Genomic DNA, 19,478 nt, shown 5'->3' on the forward strand with positions numbered 1-19,478 from the left:
CAGCCGTTGGTGGCCCCACTTCTTCGACCATTGAAACACCACAAGCACCGCTTTTCAGACATCGCACTATGCGGACACAGGCGCCAGCTGCACTCGTATGACAACAGACACTTGCCTCTCTAACGTTGGAAGAGGGTACGCATGACAGACAACACTGATATTGTCAGGGAAGCAATCCGAGAACAGATGACTCCCACTGGCAGTTCACCGGCTCACATAGAAGCCTTACTCAGTTCCAAAACATGACGTTGTTGAAATTTACACGGAAGGTGAAAGAATATCTTTCGTATATGTTGCACATGATTTTATGTTTGACATCATCTGTATCATTTAGTTAAAGTAATTTATATTGAACACTCATATAGTAGTTGTCGCCCTTAAAAGAATAAAATTTAAAAAATCAGAATTACGTGTGACCTAAGTCACGTAGTTCTGGTTTATAGTCAAAAGGCGAAAATGGCCCCTTTGTTTTTCGACACCATTCGAGTACAACTATTGTCAGCACCACAAAATAAGAGGACGTCGATTCGTTGTTTTTTAAAAGTGGTCTGCTTCGTGGTAAGAGTGTAGCGATACCCTCTTCGTGACAGCGGTGACGTAAGATCTGGCGGGGTCGCCAGCAAACAGGAATCGCGACGTCTAGAATACGCGAATGCGATATAATAGTTTTGACGGGTGCATCAAACAACGAATCTTTGCAATCAGCAGACGTATTTCGTACTTTAACGTCGAAAGAGTACCCCAAGATGACTCAAGCGGTATGAATAGACTGACCGACATGATAGTGAACAACGTAATCCCTCTAGACGGGAGTATTTTGACTACAATCTAATAGGTGTATCTTCTGGCGAATCTCTTGACAGAATCGTATAAAAGGTCAAAAGAGAAAAAGTGGAACGGAATAATGCTTTTGGAAATACGCACAGTGAATGTCCGCAATTACTCTTCAACAGCATAATTGCGACTGATAGGCGCTGCAACCTGTTTCGACTATAATAGCTATCTCTAATGAGCTTAGAGGATGCAGAAAATTCAACGTTAGTTTTTTTAATAAACTGAAATTAAAATTATCAGAATTTTTTTGTTTAAAATGTATGTTTGAGCGATACAGGATATTTGAAAACGACATATATTTAATACTGACATTTTCTTAGACTAGCTGAGAGCGCACACCTTCGATAAAGACGCTTATCCTACGTCCACTGCTAAAGGACAAAAGATATTTCCTCTTTTCCCAATTTTCGTAACAAACGTTCGAGTCTCAAGTAAATTTCAGCATAAAGTCGAAAAGCGTTATTTTAAATTAGAACAGAAATTATTTTAAATTAAAATGAAATTTAGCATGTTTTTGTTTTTTTTTTTTCTTTACAGAAAACTCTTCTAAGCACGAACTCCGTCGGTACCTCTTTAAACGAGTCAATCCACCGTTAACGAGAATGTGGGTAACAACAATATAAACGTACATAGTCGTTGTGGATAATAAGCTGGAGCAGGTAATGCTATGTGAACACAAAATTCGCTCCGAAAAAGAACCGGTTCGGTTTTTTTCACTACCAGTAATGCTATAATATACGTTTTTTTATTTTACTCGATTGCCCATTGTCGATATCAAGAAGTTACAACGTTTGAACATCTCACTTGGACGGATATTTATCTAACTGAAACTCACATTTTGGCAATGGCATTATGTTTCCACGTTAATGGGAAAGTATTAACAAACAATTTTTGTTGGAATACTGCGTTAGAGAAGTGCGTACTAATTCTACACTTTTGGACTAAAATAGCTTCGAAAATACGATAATATTTAGCTTGGACTACCCAATTCTTACATCATCGAAAATACCGCTAAAAATGGATGAACCTGAACTAAGAGCAAAAATTCGTTACGCCACTCACTGTGTGAAGCATTATTAATGATGTAACGAAACACGTATTTGTAGTAACTCTAGTTCAGGAATTTATAGTAATCGTTTCGCTATATATCGAGTTAATTCTAACGGCTTTTCTATTAAATCGAAAGCCTGCTATTCAAATATCCCATTACTTTGCAAACATTTGCCTATGCTTATTGGCTCCTGACGGGGAAAATCACTAACTTAAAACACTAACAACTGTGTAATAGTGTGACGAAATACAGTTGAGGTTTTTCGATGATGTAATAATGTGTAACTCGAAGTTTAGGTTGTTTCCACCAGTAACCACTATTTAAGATTTTGTTAGAGAAAGATCAGTGGAAAGAGCATCGAAGGGAGAGCATATTAGATCGAAGCTAATGCGTTTCTTGATGTTATATAGCGTTACTTTATATTCAAAAGAAAAAAGAATTGTTGCTTATGGATAGTCAAAACAAACGTATACATTACAATATAGTCCAACCATTTGATGGGGATTTTTTGAGAAAATCTAAAGCACTGTATAGTTTATATAGCTTGGGTATTTTTTTTCGTGTATCCTCTCTTTATTATTTTTGTTTTTTATTTGTAATGAAAGTTCACATGCTTTTGCTCAAAATGCCCACTCGGGTTTCACAGACACATATATCTCATTAATGTACATGCACATAAATACAAATATACAGATTTAAGTCAATTTTGCTTATCTTTACGGTGAGATATGGCCTTCTATAATGTACAAAAACAGCATTTACGATAAAAGATCACCAGAGGAGCAATCATAATACAAATTCAGTCCTGAAATGTCTCGCATTCTTTGTAACAGAGACTTTGGCCCATTTTGGTGTTATGTTGACGCGTCTCTGAAATGCGAATTGGTGAAAGATGACTAAGTAACGTAAATAAACGACGTTGACGTTTAAGAAGTACCCCCCATTTAACGTGACTTTAGCTATAAGATATACAGGAAGTATATCACTCGGGAAAGTGCAAAGGTATATAATAAATCGCAAAATAGAGAAGCGCACGCTTCGTCTCCGGGGTATTATAAATAAAGCTTTAAATAGCTATTAATAATAGAGTCACAGTCCGCTCTGTATATAGGGCACGTCGTCCCCGTAGAGGCACCTATGGACAATACGTGCAGCTGCGTCCAATCCACTCTGATAGGCACCAGCCACACTTCTACACATGTTTTGATTGAGATGTTCGCCAGCCAGAAACACAGCGTTTTCCAGAACTGGGCACGAAAAAGGACGTAAATCTTCGGTGTTGACGAAACCCACCTGCAAAAAAAACAATATTTACTGCCACTTTACTCATCGTATTAAACCATACATGCGAGTGATATTGCACTACTGTTTTTAGCTAAGTAAAAAAACGATTAGCACAAACAAGAAAAGTCGACGCCAAAGATCGTTAACGTACAATTTCCGCTGGCTAGTATTATCCGTCTTGTTTTGAGCAAAAGCAGACTAAGTAACTAAATTCAATAACCAATTAATAGATTAACAATATTCTGCTCTCTAAAGAATATATACCTTGGGATATGTGTACGCCATCCCTATATGCTCATTGGAACAAAATCGGGACACGTGGCATTGTAATGGTTCGGGTATCTCACCAAAGATTTTTCTCAACATCTTCACATATTCCTGAGTTACTTCCTGGTCGCTTAAGATGCGCAGTCGGTCCACGCTGTCACCTATTACATGCGAATAAATTGTGAGATGCTCGTTATATTTTCAATTTAGACAGTGCACTTCGTACACGTACAGGGTAAAGATTGTAACCAGTCGGTCAGCAAACAATCAAAAGAGTACCCACCGATTATGTAGCTTTTCAGTAGGAACCGTTCTCTACCAGCCCGGTCATGAGCGGAGACGTCAATAAACATAGGAAACATTCCGCGCCGTTCGCGTTCTTTGTCTTCAAGTGTTCGCAGAATTAAGCCACAACGATAATCCTGATTCGACGGCCGCCAGAAGCTATGCGGGAACTCAGCTATCACCTGTAATTTAATTTAGTTGACTTTAGAATACTCTGTGATTCTTATTGAAAATAGCAGGAAATCGTTTCGCTTATGGTATGAAACTACCATGTGGAAGATAAATTCGAACAGTGATCGGCAATTTCAGGATGGGCTAACCTGCTCCAGTTGACCACAGCCAAATTGGTTCAAGGACTGTATTAACGGTACAGAAAGAGTCGGCGTAAACCGAATAGTTTCCTGAAACAATACGAACAACCGATGCTTAGAATAGTAATTAGAAAATGACAAAAACGTGTACGTTTTATGTCCGCCTATTAATAGTTACGCTTGTTGTGGTCACTATTTGACCACTATGTAAACAGCATACTTTTTTTTATGAACATGCGCAGTTTTTATGAACAAATTTACGAACGTGGACTGGTCTGACATTAAGCATAATAGTATAGATGCATCAAAGTAACGTACAAAATGGTCAATAGTAGTGTCTGCAATGCAGTCATGCTAGGTTTCCAAACTCATGCAACTTCTTGGAAGCTTCAGCTTTTCTGGATATAAACCTTTAAAAAACATATATATATATATATATATATATATATATATATGTATATATAGTCTCTCAATCGTCTTAAAGGTTACCAAAAAAATGTTCACAAGTCAACAACTATGACTTACGTGCTTGCTAAAGGCTTTCTCTTGCAAGCATATTAGAATCACTCACCTTCTGTAACACCTGTAGAGGTACTGCGACTACAACATAATCCGCGTCTAGGGTTCGTTGTTTTCCATCTTCTGCAATAAACGAGACTCGCGCTCGACAAGTATCTTCCGGTACTGCCCCGTTGCCTGGCGTGATTAGCTCGACTGATACCACACGATTCCGTAATCGAACCTCCAGGCCAGAAGACAGATTCTCTAAAAGAGCCCCCAAGCCACCGGGTACTGTAGCAGATCCACCTTTACAAGAAAATAATATGGAAAATGATTTCAGTCAAGTATCTACAATAATTTACTTCGAAGGAATAATCAATCTACTATTATTTTCTTTTTTTTTTCTGTCAGAATTTTCAGAACTATGTGCGAAGATAATTTTTGTAGTGCCTATTTAGAGATAGTTAAACACCGGTTTCTAAGCAGTACGTCGTAAAATGATCTCTCTACGGTCTAATTACAAACCACGGGAAATACATGTGAAAAAATACACGAAATTTAGTGCTGTGTGAAATAAAGTTGCTACTTTTATGGGGATTTGTCTTACTGGGGATATCGAATATGCCTTCTAACAAACCTGCGAACTGGGGACAGAAGGCGTAATGGGCATACATCTTTGCTGAAACTTTTGAGAGAGACGCACCACACGATGCTTCAAGAAGACACTTGTATGACTCAAGAACAACCTTTTCGTCCTTTGTTAATAACTGAAAAAGGGAAACATTTTTGTCATTAATCCACAACAGTTGAAATTAACCCTTATTACTTCTGTCAAGAATCGGAAATGAAATTATTTTTCTAATTTATTTATGGTTGATTTCATCACGTACAGTAGTAATCACTTACAAACAATCACTATCATAATTACGTGACTGAATGTTAAAATCTAATATTTCCGGGTTATATGATTATATATACCTGGTCTCCATTAGCTTGACAAATCAGCTGGCCCATTTTCCTTTCCAGATCGACATCGGGTTCTGTTGGCGGCGGCGGTGGGGGATTGGATCCCTTTTTTGCACTTCCCGTGGGTCGCTGGGCGGCTTGGTCTAATCCATGACGCCATTCAATAAGTGCTTCTGATGCTCGTGCAAATAAATCATCAATAGCCTCATCCACTGCTGCATCAACAAGAGTTCCTATGAAAATAGGTTTTGTAAAGCAAGTTAAGCTGACAAACCGAAAGTGCATGCGCTATTCAACTAATTAATTTTTTTAATAATAAAATTTTTCCTAAGTTAGTTTTAATAGTATTTTTGAATGTCTCAAGGGGTACAACCATCTGTCATATAAACCTTACCTACTATTTGTGAGACATTTTACATGTGAAAGTCCTGCTTATACTTACTACTAGTTATAGAGTCACACTTATTCATCATGCTACCAGCATTCTGTTTCTCTATTGGAAAAATTACCTCCAGGCTGCAGCAACATTTGGCTGTCTTCATCAATTACGGGAGTGACACCGCACTGCAGTGCGAGCATGGCAATAGGATTATTAATAACGCCTACTAAACGGTCTGCTCCCGTAGCAAATGCCAAACCATCTCCACGTTTCCGATAATTTACACGTCCCCCGATTCGATCACCCACTTCAAGGACTGTCACCTGAATATTGCATACGCTTTGTATTAATGTCATACCAATGACAAAATCTCATAGAGGTTTCAAGATGGTTAAATATTTTTAATTACATAATCTGATTATTCAATAATTGGAAAATAAAATGGAAAGTTCTTTTTAATAGTATTTTGGTATATAATTTCGCAGAATTTCCTTTCCATACGTTCATCTTACTCAAGACCTACCCAAACGAGGTTCAGTAATTGGACTCGCATTGTCTAAAAGATATACTCTCCTCAAAATTCGAAATGCACGTGTTGCATATTCATTTGCTTTCTATGAGTCCTACCTTCATCCCGAGGTTACTAAGGTGTCTTCCAGCTGCTAGACCAGCGGCACCTGCGCCGACTACGACGACTCGTGTGGGTGGTAGACGTGGTAAGTCGGGTGGAGGAGACAGATGGCCGTGATTCACTAAGCCGCGCTGGGTCAAATGATGCAAAATACGCTGAGCCTCGTATAAGCAACTACAATAGGCAATGAAAATATTACACACACGATAAATAAATTCTTATTTGACAATATTTTGAATTTCTGATGTTTTAAACTGTACCCAAATTACCTAGGTTAATTAATAATATTAGTTAGTTACCTGCTTACTTAAAATGACAGATACCAACAAACGGCTAATACGATCATTAAGTAGTCTATATTCTTTAATTCAGGGCCAATTGGGACACCCGCTTAAATTAGCGTCTTTCGTTTTAATATATAGATTTAAGCATTCTCTCAATGCACAACTTAAGTAAAGGTGTATTCATTGCATGAAAAAATAGCTAAAAATATGGTTCATATTTTTGGCTATTTTTTTTTATTTTAGCAATGTCGTTATAAATAGCTCTAGAAAGAGAATTTACTCACCGAATCCTGGAAAGCCCTCTGCACTGTAGATTATTTGCCACTTCCTTAATCGTAAGCCAACGAGTAGGATCCCGCATCCAAAGAGAATAAACTAGGTTTCGTAAGCAAAGGAACATAGCCTGTTCCTTCGAGTACTCTGAGAAAATGACTTTCTCATGTTCTTCCATCGCATCAGGGCGCATCGCACCTGCGATAAGTTCCTCCCCTATAATTACAAGTCAAAAACCGGTCAGCATGTTTTTCAGATGAATAGTATTAAACGAAATAAAATATCCAGGACGTGTTAAAGTAATTTGAGCATTGAAAGTAGTAACGCACAATAAAGGCATAAATGTTTAACCATTTTAATGGTTATATATAAAAAAAAAGTTGTTTATACTACTTTACAGTTAAGATCCAATGTTCGTTCCTAGCAACTTCATGAGGCCAATAGAATATTAAATGTATTGACCTGTACAAAACCCGGATGAGTGTTAAATTTTCCAATATAAAAATACCTGTTTCGAGAAATGGATGCGTGAGGCGATCCCTGATTAAATCAATCTGGTCCTCAGTCCTTGGAGTAGACCCTAAGACAAATGGGTCTTTGCAATCATTGGCCAGCTCGAGCTGATTACGAAGTTCTCGTGCCGCCTCTGAAGTAAAGCAAATAACCGCTACTATTGTACGTTTGCGGTCCAATTTTTGTCCTCACAGAAATCGAGGAACTTGTTTTACTTATTAAATTACCCACAAACATTAGTCCAAAGTAGACATGGATGGTCTAACGGTTGTAAAAGTGTCTCTTGCATAACGATATCTGAGAACATATAGATTATATCCGCATCTATCCTTAAATGACACGAACCTGCGAGTCTATCGGAGAGGTAGTCAAGTTTTGATGCTGTTATTCCAAGCGGCAGGGGGTTATAGTTGACTAGCAACGGGGCAGCAGGACTATCCTTTAGCATAGGGGCCAAAGAAAGCGTGTTGATCCAGTGAGGAAGCACGGCGTTGGCCGCTTCCGGAGGCTCCGGTTCATCGCAGGAGGACGAAACGCCGCCACATTCAATGTCCCCTGAAGTTGGTCCGGTATACTCCGCTCCATATACTAAATGGTCGCAGGTGAAATCCCTAATTAACGATTCACGAAGTTCTTGCCTAAAAAATGAAGTAAAGTAGAGTCGGATAAGTAGACAAAGTTTTAATGTCTTTTGTAGGCCAAAGATGTAAAACTGAAGTACGAGCTTAATCCATTTTCAGTTGATACAAGAACATGCAACATCCGCGTAGGTATAGTATTATTAGCTCAAAGCATAAACGCTGACGGACCTTGACGGAAGCTGTCTCCATTTGTCACAGCGAACACATTGCAACCAAAACGGGAGTAACTGGTCGGCCATAAAAAGACGTATGGCGGCCTCACCCTTTAAGTCACGCACCCACAATTCCTTCCATAAGCTGAAAATCTGCGGTCGCAAATGGGAAGATATGAGCATAAAAATGAGTTAGCATACATGGGCCAATAAAAGAGAGTGTCTGATTGTTATACCCTATAACACCATATCACAGCTTTATTAGATATACAAGGTATCGTACAGATATCTTCTGTGCCACCGTCTAAAATATATACAGCAGTACACATTGCAGTAATAATCATAAAAACAACATTCATGTCAAATGAAGTCGAGTCGTCTCGCAAAGGCAATCGCAGAGCCCCCTAAAAGCAGCAGATACCGCATAATAGCGTAACAGTTATAGCGTTATGCATGTTACAATTACCGCATATCCAGCTCTGGTAGGCTTGCAAAAATGTTCGAAGCACTCGTTGCAATAGTGTTCATCTTCGCTAAGGTGGAACCAACGGGGCGTCCAAAGGTTCCCGCTGCACTTATCCGAAGCCTGGGCGAAGCATCTCGGCTCCTGAGAATCAATTGCAGAGAAAACAAGCCCTGATATATTGTTCTTGTATATTTAGCAGCACAGGTAAGATTCAGAAGCTATCAAAGATGTCACTGCTTAGAAGAAAGTCTAAAAATAGAACGTAATAAAATTTACTTAGTAAACTTTAACATATAAACAGAATATTAAAAATGAATAGCATATCAAATAGCTCAGATAGAACTAGTGACATAATTTTCCATTCAGCTACTTACTTTGCAGGGACAATGCGCCTTCTCGCAAGGTTTCTTTTTTCGCAGTAGGCTTAATGAGTCTTTCGCCTTTTTGGCCACTAACGAGTGGTCGGACTGCTTCGATGACGGTCGTCCGCGCTTCACCATTCTAAGGCATTAACATTGCGTTGTCGGCTTTTTCCGCTGAAACCATTCGATCAATATACCATAAGCACGTATACATCTGCTTTTCGTATCGAGGATCGGTACCACATGTGATCAGCTTACTGCTAAAGTAGCCAATAAAATCACGCGTGATTCTAACAAGTTAAAATAAATTACAGTTACAATCTTAATTGTAAATACCTGTGTATATTCAATGGTGTTGCAGAAAAGAACTTTCTGATAAATTTTCCAGTACATATCCTTAGCGTGTTAGCATTAATGTGCAGAAAACTGTTTTTATAGGATTGAAATAATTGGTCTAAAATTTTCTTAACAAAATATGGGAACTAAATTATCTTACAAGTTCTGCCATGAGCAGAACTTGTAAGACAATTTATTATATATTACTAAGGCGAACGACTAGAGGCATCGACACAAAATCGTATACCTTTACTGGGAAAATTGATGTTGCTATTTGTAGAACTATTTTAGCATTATTATCTTACAGAATTTTATCGTAATGATATATTCACATATATCAATTTATAGTGTAGAAATGGTGTAGTGTTTCGAACATCTAAATTTATCAAATATGCTATAGCACAATCGAAGAAAATTCTCAGTGATATATAACTCTGCGTACATCTGAACTCTTTCACCTTTCCTCCTTCCTCATGTAGGCTTATTTTTGTCTGTCTTTCTTCATAAACTGCCAGCTGTTAGATCAGCCTGTTGTTGCAGTTCAGTAATAATTACAACAAGACATACCCGTCTTGCCGTATACTGATTGAACTCGGATGTCTAAGCTATAATAACAGATTGACAATTTCTTGAAGGTCGCCGTGGGTAGTCTACTTATTTTTGGGGGGGGGGAGGGAGGGGGGAGAACTTATACGGGTAATACATACTGGACTTATTTTAAACCATGTCACCAACTATCCTAATAGCACATCGAACCAATAAGCCTTCAGTTTAAGGCAACCCTACACTTTTCGCTATCAGTTAAGTCCAATAACTCATGTTTCTCTTACCATAGAAATCGTACATCAACACTTCACAAAGCACAACTTCTATTAGCACAAAGTACGTGGAACCAGTCTAACAGGGAGGCTTACATGATTGGTCAACTGATTCAATATTTTTTGTATAAACGCTCTACGCCACTGAATTTTAGTGAGCGTTTGTGCACCGGCTCCAGAATGGATGCATGTTTGTTGACATCGAAACACCCTCCCTCCCTCACGAGCCATCGGTCGGCCCTTGTGGGAAAGGGCACGTATCGATCTGAGGCGCTTAGACTATTTGCGTTGTGTGCTCGTGATGGTGCAGTGGTAACGTATGTGCTAAATACACCTATGGACCCGTGCTAGATGTAAGTTCGAAGCTGGACGTGGGCGCGCACGATTCGTTTCGTACGGGACCCCAGTCAGGGGATTCAATGCTCAACAGCGGTACTGGCTATAGAACTCGCAACCTTCATTTATTGATACAATTCGCGTTGTGTTTGGCATGATGTTACCTACTCAAAAATAAAATTGAACTTGTACGTCAATTAAGGGGGATTGTTCTTTATATAGCATTTCAACAGCTCAACCTGTAAGATTATTTAAATCCAATTTGAGCCCACCATTTACTATGTTTATTTAGATAATATAATGGATAACTTAAACACTGATTATAACTACCATTAAAAAATTTTTTGCGATATTTTATGCTTATTCGAATTTTATAACTATGACACGATTGCGATATATTATATATATATATATATATATATATATATATATATATATATATATTATATAGTGTACGGATGTTGAATAGCAACTCGTAAAGTTGCTAAAGAAGTGCATTTATTTATACGTGGCCACTTAACTGCAAGCCTTACTTGGCATAACTAAAGTCATATATTCTTTATATAATCTGGTAAATGGGTTAAGGCACTCATTTGTTACGCCTTATCACATGCAGTACTAGAGAATGGATTACAACAGAATATAATTAACACAGTTATTCTCCTAGAAAAATCTATTGGTCTTATCCATTTGCTAGGTTTATGCACCCGCAAATACGGTGACGCTTATATAAATTTATAAAGACATTAATAGCGTCAGGTGTCGTACTAAATAAATGTTTGAAGCATTATGTCCAGCACTGCCGTGAGGCGTTCCATCAGACGGTGGGCTCCCACCACAAAATACCGTCTGTCTACCTTAGGATTTGAACCCACACAGCACATAGACAAAATTTCCTACCCAACACGCCATCATGCGGCTAACGCCATTGGTCAATACTACACAAAATATAAATTTCTATCTTATTTAACATATATGAACACTCTTTTCTCAATGAATCACATAATCATGTCCGTATGTTACAGAGTACGATTGTGATACTTGTACTCAACTGTTAATCTAGGCAACTTTTGTTCTAGGGAAAAATCGAGAGTCCTATGCATGATTTGCAACTGATGACTAAAGATTGAGCTGGCGCGATTCTAGCTCGATTGCGATTTGATTTGAGTTAGTCGAGCTATCTATCCGATGAAACGCTTTTTCTTTGTCACATTTATATTTCAACACTTCCATAAGCCTTCGTTTCTCTATCGTCTTCAATTGTATTAACTGGCTTGCAATAATTTCTAATTCGGAAGCCGCTCGCCGTAGCACGCATCTTTTATGACGAATGACTTCCGGTCGAAGTGAGTGACTTCAAACTTTCAGAACTCCACGGCGCTCCGTTCCGGATCCTTTCGTTTGCTTTTTACCGTGTAGAAACACCTTTCCTAGCGGCGGCAGTTAAGGCAGCGGTTACAACGGCCATCGTCCTCTTAGTCGCTCTTGGCAACTCAAATCCTGTGCGAGGATGCTCCGTCGTCTCTTCCTCATGTCATTCCTGTTTGCTGAGACTCAGCAAAATGGCGTTAGGAAACACGAGTGCCTACCAGTTTGGCCAAACGGCCTGCACCCGCAGCTGACCTTATGGAAAAGCCGAGAAGCTTTTTTTTGGAGGAGGAGGAGCAAGCGAAGCTTCATTCGGATCTTTCACAACAACTCAGTAGGTAGGATAGAAGTAGTGGCAATTCTATTCTGTTTAGTATCTATGCATGCGTTCAGTACTTGAGGGGGCATTGGTCGAAGAGCTTTCTAAAAAAGGCGTGTAGGATTACTGTCAAATTTTCTGTAAAAATGCTAATCGTGTGTTTTTTTTCATCACTTAAAGAAGGAATTGGCATAAATAGTGACCAACGAGGGGGGGGGGGGTAACGAGAACGAAAGCGCGAAGAGAATCATGGTATAGTATAGGTTCGAGTTATATTCCTGCCGTCCAACTTTAAGGAAAGGAGACCTGAATGAAAAACCCTAGTAAAAAATGGGCCCTAAACGTAAAACTGAGGAGATTATACCATAATGTGGCCAAACTCAGAAGCAATCAAAATATATGACACCGGCCACCTCGAACAATGTAGTACGGAGTTCCAGCCCACAATAGAGTACAATATTAATAGAATTTCATAGCGAATAAGAAAGTCAGATATCAATTCGGTTGATATTAGTTTCTGTGAGAAGACGATGTTTGTGAAAATTACTGAAATTGGGGGAACAACAAAGTCCGTCTCCCGAATTAGCGAATGGAGAACTCGGAAGCCAGTGATTTGCTCAGGGAGGGTCGGTCAACGTTCGATTCATATATTGACTGATTTTCTGTGTCATAAGATAATTCGTATGCGTCAATTTTAAGGACATCTTCAACGCGGTGCGTTCCTAGAATGTGATAAGCATTATATAAGGACAATGGGCCGGATTCATCTCAGATGGAGCAATCGTGTTGACCTATGGGTTTGAAGGGTCATTCAACTGTAGGCTTATGTAAGTCTAATAGGTTTCCACTGTATTACAGCCATGCAAGGAAGATCGGCATAATTAAATTAGTGTATTTATATGCTTTTAAAGGAGAATGCTTAAAGACCCGATGGACCGTAATACGAAAGATTGGAGGCGGCGGATTTGGACAGATTTTCGAGGCCTGGGATAAGGACAAACGACAACGGGTTGCTATAAAGGTAGTTTAAATGTCTTGACGCTGTTGTTTCGGACTTCAGCTATTAAGCTCCATCAACCTTATATAATTACCAATATATTACTAGCAATAAAACTCAGTCAGATAGTTTCTTCGCACCAGAGCTGGTCGATCAGATGAAAGCGCTGAATGATAGCTGGTGAAGACGTAAAAAATTTCGAGACATGGGCCGGTTGGCTTAGGAAATAGCAAAATATATCGGGATTAGTTATACATTAATGTTTAAAACTGGCAGAATTTTTTGCTCGAGTGGTATCATTCAAAGAAATCAAGCGATTGAATTTAGATCACGAGCGAAGATCTAGCTGGTCCAGTTGGCCTCTTGCTTCTGAGAAAAGAGTAAAGATGTACTTCTGTCTTCGCAGAAAATTTTCTTATTCGAAATAATGAGCTCTTGATTCAGCATACAGACGCAAACATGTATAGTTATTTATGAAATCGAGAGAGACTTATCGCTGATTTCGAACGTATGTATCAGGGACGTGTCGTGTAACCTGCGTGTTTTCCCTGGAACTGATTTAAGAAAGGATTTAGAAAAGGAAAGATTTAAAAATAGTGTCGTAATTTAAAAAGAACCAAGGTTTTTGTTGTATTGAATGATTACTAGTCCACTTTAAATTATTAACTGCTAGTTAATTTCTACGGTATGTGATGGTTCTCAATTTATATATATAGGAGCTTGTTTATCATTTATTTACGCAAGTTTTTGATTTAATCACATTAACTTGTGTAGATTATGCAGACGATCTCTGTTCCACACCCCTCGTAATAGAACGGTGATTTGAGAAAGAAGTGTATTTAGGAACGTTCTCGCTCGAATATTAACCAATGGAAGGTAACAATCTTTTGTTTGTTATATGAGCAACTTATCGTAATTTTATTATCTGAAGGTGGAACGTCGTCAAGCGCCCAAGCCGGTGCTAAGAATGGAAGTAACTCTTCTGAAACGACTTCAAGGTTGCCCACACGCATGTACGTTTCTTGGATGTGGTCGAACTGAAAACATCAATTATATTGTCATGCAAATTCAGGTAATGGAAAATACGCGGTGCGGGCTTATTAAATTAGAGCTATATTTATGGCGTCCCAAATACGGTGGATAATCGTCGACTTACTTTGCCAACTGCAATAGTTAATTGCCCACATAAGCTGACGTCGTACACAGAACTTATTTGGTAAAAGGTCAGATCAAATCAACTATGTAAATAATTGAATTAAGTTCACCGAAATTCAAAATGGTTTAATAGTACGAACGCATATCGTACGAAGACATCGAATCAACGACGAAATGTCTATGATAGCTAATTGCATTGAGTTTTTTTCACCGTGCCTAATACTGTTTGAGTACCAAATTTGGAGATGCGTATAGGGATCACGTACAGGTAATTCTGCTTCGACGGACGCGGTTTGTTACTGTTGTATTGAGGTCCTCTTAGTATTTCTGAAGACGCCAATATAATGTTGTTACTTATTGGTTGATACGATTACCCCAGGGGCCAAATCTGTCTGAACTTCGACGCGCGCAGGGCGATCAGAAATTCAGTGCGTCGACAGCACTGCGTCTAGTGTACGAAGCTCTACAGTGCATCGAAGCCGTACATAGCGAAGGCTTTCTTCACAGAGACGTCAAGCCCTCCAACTTTGCTATTGGTTGCACAAAAGAAACCAGTAGAAAGGTTCTAGTCGTATCATTACACGGATTGGCTTTAAACTTATATTAGCGTTCACTCGTTTGGCTACCGCTGTGTAGAGTATACTACGTAACACACCATTATATTTAAGCTTCTACCATTCGATTCCATACATAGGTAATTTTGCACAGGTTTGCTTTCAGGTTGCAATACACCATGGCGTCCATAAGCCCCGGCGGATTATTAATTTATATTGAATGAAATTAATACTTTGTCCTCCGGGATGGGTAGAGCAGATTACAGATGTGAGGTTGAAATTTTGCGCCCAAGAATTGATCCTTTAATTAGGGTTGGCCAGTTTTCATATTAAGTATAGAGTTTCCTGTTTAGTATTGAAAACAGGCGCGTTCGTTTTTTCGTATTTTGCATTAATATAGGTGTACATCTTGGACTTTGGATTAGCGCGCCAGTATCTCGATGGGGACGATCATCTTCGGCCTGAGCGTTCCTTTGTTGGCTTTCGAGGGACAACAAGATATGCATCACTAAATGCACACCGAGGCAAAGAACTGGGACGGCACGACGACCTAGTATCACTGTTCTACATGACCGTCGAATTTCTCACTGGAAAGTTACCTTGGAGAAAGGTAAGTAGTTGGCGAACTGTTGTGTTCGGTGAAATGACAAGTAAGTGTAGCAAGAACTTTTCGACAAATTCGATATAATTTTGGATTACATTAATTCGAATGAGGTGTGATGGAGCCGCTAAACAGCAGTGTTCGGCTCCACCACATTCGAAGTTTCTAAAGAGTTTCTAAAAAACTCTAGTAATTGAACTGGTGAACTAAATTGAATACGCGCGAAATTTTGAATACTTGACAACTTAACTGTTCGATATGATCATAATCGATAGGTGAAAGAGAAGGATCGCGTGGCGCAGATGAAAAAGCAGTTTATCCCAAGCCGATTGCTGCAAGATGACTATGCTGAGCTGGAAAAAATTTTCTATTACTTGAACGGTTTGCGGTATCATCAGAAGCCTGATTACGATTTTGTCCGACGCATGCTATGTCGTTGTATTGTTAACAAAGGGGTCCACTTTGAAGATTCGTTTGATTGGGAAGACAGCACCAGTAAAGGGATTTCTTGCAGTTCCGAAGGAAGAGGCGAAAGTGTCAGAAAAATCCGAGGCTCTAAACATAAGAATCGTTTCGACGCAAATGCTCCTTACATAGGGTAGAGAGAAACACATTTTTTTCAACTTTTAATTCTAGTGAAAACAAGTACACCTGAGTTGGCTTGCACTAACTGATTATATGCGCAATTTATGTTGTAGTGAGAGGCTGCTAGGTGACACAATGCTATGTCAGAAATCGGGGATGTCTGAACAGAAGTTCGTGTACTCAGAGTAATTGGTGTAGCTTATATATATTAGGTTATTCTTTGTCCCAAATCCATTGAAATTGCTTTTCCTAAGCAGTAGTATTGCAGTACTTGCACAGGTAGGAGTAGATCAGCTCAAAAGTCAAAAGAACGCGATTTTCCTTTATTGGGATTGTTACACTTTAGTTACTGTTTAGTTATATCGTTTTCGCATTCCATGTTTCTAGGCTTCATCACGAGGGAGACGAAATTTCGAGTGAGGAATGGGCCCCAGTTTAACCGGACCGAATTTGTAGTTCGTGATTTTTCAAGGTATCTAAACAGAACGCGATAGCACTGGACGAAGAAGTAAAATATGTGACTGACTTTGAAAGTAGATATATATGAACTGTTAAAATACATATACCCGTACGTTACGATAGCTCATTTTATTAAAAGGTCTTGTGTGTGTTTTGCGTTCTATATACGCTGAACACATGTTAAGTTCGAACCTAGCTAGGAGAATCGTTTTCGCACTTCGGATGAAGCGTGTCCGATAGTATTCTGATCTGCAAGCAATATGGCCTACGTAATCGTTATGTGTTATATAATTTATCTTGATAAGGAGGTCACAATTATTATCCGAGTCGAAACCTATCGCAGTATTAAAATAAAAGAAAAAATAACCAACTCCGAGGATTTTGCACGCCTTAGTGGAAAAAATATGTGAATTTAAGTAATCGTTCGTTATATCAGGCCCAATTAAGTAATTTTCCCAGGTACAGTTATTTCAAAGCAGATATCGAAATTTGGATCGTATATTTTCAATGATACAGCTTTAAAATACATGTAGACCCTATTAGAAAGTGGTTTTAATTGGTAATCGGCAAGAAGGCTCTCGGTTTGCGACGTCAACAAGAAATTATCTTGTGTGCAATGCAGTGCATAGGGTCTTCAACTCGTAACAATTAATGGTGCCAAAAATCAACATTATCATTCAGTGTATACATTCCATTATATCGACCCCATCGAATCACGTCATCCGTAAGTAGGCTAGCTTTAAGCATCCACGTATGTGCGAGTGCGTTGTGGAACTGCTAATCTTACTATTATGACAGATATTGCATCATTTTGTGGCTATGATCTCAAACGGCCTCAATCTGCAGTAATGTCCGTTTGTTGTGCTATATGAGCATGGTCATGCTGGAGACGATTTATCTGAAAGCTAATCCGATTCGAGTAAACATCAATCAGGCCGATTCGGCAGCGTCCGCTAGCGGTGGCAGTGACAGCAGGCCTGGTCGGAAGAACCATTAAGTGGGCAAGTGGACGATATAAAGGATTTACTGAGAGGTTTCTGATTTGCAGTACACTGCTGCCTTCTCCTAGGAAAGAAGCTAACAAACTATAGCCTTACGGAACGACGTCGGAGGGACACAGCACTGGGAGGGTAACGGATTGTCTTGGGATCTACGAGAAGTTGTTTTCCCGGCCGGAAGAAGGGAAATCGGGGGTGTGTAGAGGGCGAATGGTGAGCGGTGTGGAAAAAATCCAAAAGTTTATAATCGGATCTGCCATTTGGATTTGGGGGGGAGCCAGGACTAGTCGGTGGGATTATCCCACCATCGGCAGGCTTCGCCGTGCGCAGAGCCCAGGGCGCGGTTTGAAGTCGAAGACGACGGTATAGAAGGACAAGATGTTGTCATCATAAAGAAAATGACAAGCTACACAGCAGCACATAGAGAAGCTAGTTGTCTTTACGGACACTGAACGGTGATAATACAAAAATAACTGTAATACAGTATGATTGTAAAAGCTTCAAAACGGCGGTGCTGTGTTACAGTTCTCGCGACATCTCGCGATGCTGAAGCCGTTATACAACAACAACGGAACAGGTATTGGTGAAATCGGCCATACAGTGCAGCACTACTACTCACCCTATGATGATGATACTACCATAAACTATTTGGACAAATGGTATATCAGCCATTTTAATGCAGATGCAAGACATTGTGCAATCCCGCCCAATTGTTATATGCGTATAATGTAGATGCAAATAATTAAGAGTATATGAGCACAGCAAATAAGCCATGGGTAAGCTACGTTCTACATGGAGAAAAGACCGAGACAAGCAATCTAATTCCGGCCATTTCGACGGGTCCCACGAGCAGGAACCGCTTGTAGTAGACGCCAGTTACGACATCCCTTATTATTATGTCTTGATGTACGTTCTGGCTGAGGTGGGTTGACAGCCCCGTGGCCTGGCAACCGGCCACAAGGCGGAAACGGAGCTATTCGTATAAGTTGAAACTATTTCACTTTTACTCGAGCTTTTGCTCCTCATAGATAGGCCCCTAGCTCGCTGACCCTCTTCCCAGCCTTTATAAAATCTGCTTGAAAACGCTGCACTTCATATCTTTTTCTCTCTATCAAACATCCATGCGATTTTACCTCAGTCGCCCCTGCGTCCCTGCCGGCTTGTTCACAGGGCAAACAGGCAGATGGCTCTGTTTCTTCCGCCTGCCGCCGCTACTTTGCGGTGCCGTCCAATTTGAATCGTTATCGTCGTCGGCGTTGTTGTTGTTGTTGTTCCCGCCTGACCAAATACGTCTTTCCGGCTCCTAAATGGGAGAGAAACGAAAAGGGCTTTTCTATACATCTACGCTGACAGTTGCCGACCCTAGTGCAGGTTGCAAATTGAATTTTGTAGCGCGTTCCAGCCCTGCTCTGTAGCACCGATTCTCTACTCACTCTTAACAGTTCTGTACTTCTGTCGCTTTCATAGTGTACGCGCCCCTCGTAGGCATACAGCGCCTAGTTTTTTGGGTTTCTGGATCGGTTAGGCAGTCAGAACACGCGACGGAGCTGTTCCCGCATGTTTTCTGCATCCCACATTTATCGTCATGCAGACGACTTTTCGGAGTTGCGGCAGCGGCATTACCACCAGCAGCTTGCTCTGTTGTCATTATCGTCCATAGCAACGGTAGGAGTTTCTGGTTCTTCTACTATTACAGCTGGTGAGTAGCCCACGAGTGCTGACGGTCTGCTTCTGCTCCTTCGTCCCGCACAC

At 39.8% G+C, this 19,478-nt stretch overlaps 2 protein-coding genes and 1 long non-coding RNA gene across 6 annotated transcripts; 2 read left to right on the forward strand and 1 right to left on the reverse strand.

Moving 5' to 3' along the window:
- The first annotated feature begins 617 nt into the window (after positions 1–617).
- Positions 618–6,747, forward strand: LOC111255592 (uncharacterized). Its single transcript, XR_015319645.1, has 4 exons — positions 618–758; positions 864–1,037; positions 1,372–1,493; positions 5,560–6,747. It is a non-coding gene; the product is annotated as an uncharacterized LOC111255592 (long non-coding RNA).
- Positions 2,356–10,541, reverse strand: LOC111255587 (lysine-specific histone demethylase 2-like). The gene is made up of 16 exons (XM_022817705.2): positions 10,367–10,541; positions 9,213–9,374; positions 8,839–8,979; positions 8,389–8,525; positions 7,925–8,217; positions 7,575–7,712; positions 7,078–7,282; positions 6,506–6,683; positions 6,009–6,201; positions 5,512–5,732; positions 5,171–5,300; positions 4,604–4,839; positions 4,042–4,122; positions 3,720–3,903; positions 3,434–3,597; positions 2,356–3,178 (listed from the first exon to the last, which is right to left on the reverse strand). Exons 2-16 carry the CDS (start codon positions 9,336–9,338, stop codon positions 2,975–2,977), a joined length of 2,631 nt encoding a protein of 876 aa, XP_022673440.1. The 5' UTR covers positions 9,339–9,374; positions 10,367–10,541; the 3' UTR covers positions 2,356–2,974.
- Positions 10,542–12,843: 2,302 nt separating this feature from the next.
- On the forward strand, positions 12,844–16,845 carry LOC111252750 (tau-tubulin kinase homolog Asator-like). 4 transcript variants are annotated; one of them, XM_022811125.1, is made up of 7 exons: positions 12,851–13,003; positions 13,289–13,398; positions 14,306–14,446; positions 14,909–15,091; positions 15,484–15,693; positions 15,960–16,282; positions 16,657–16,845. In XM_022811125.1, the coding sequence occupies exons 1-7, from the start codon at positions 12,967–12,969 to the stop codon at positions 16,706–16,708; spliced, it is 1,056 nt and encodes a 351-aa protein (XP_022666860.1). In that variant the 5' UTR covers positions 12,851–12,966; the 3' UTR covers positions 16,709–16,845. The 4 variants fall into 4 exon arrangements, with proteins under 4 accessions (XP_022666887.1, XP_022666860.1, XP_022666877.1 ...); XM_022811142.2 differs by having other exon boundaries at positions 12,862–13,204; XM_022811134.2 differs by having other exon boundaries at positions 12,862–13,091.
- Positions 16,846–19,478: the final 2,633 nt, after the last annotated feature.

The sequence above is a fragment of the Varroa destructor genome, unplaced genomic scaffold, assembly GCF_002443255.2.
Source record: "Varroa destructor unplaced genomic scaffold, Vdes_3.0 BEIS01000001.1, whole genome shotgun sequence".
Classification (NCBI taxonomy): Eukaryota; Metazoa; Arthropoda; class Arachnida; order Mesostigmata; family Varroidae; genus Varroa; species Varroa destructor.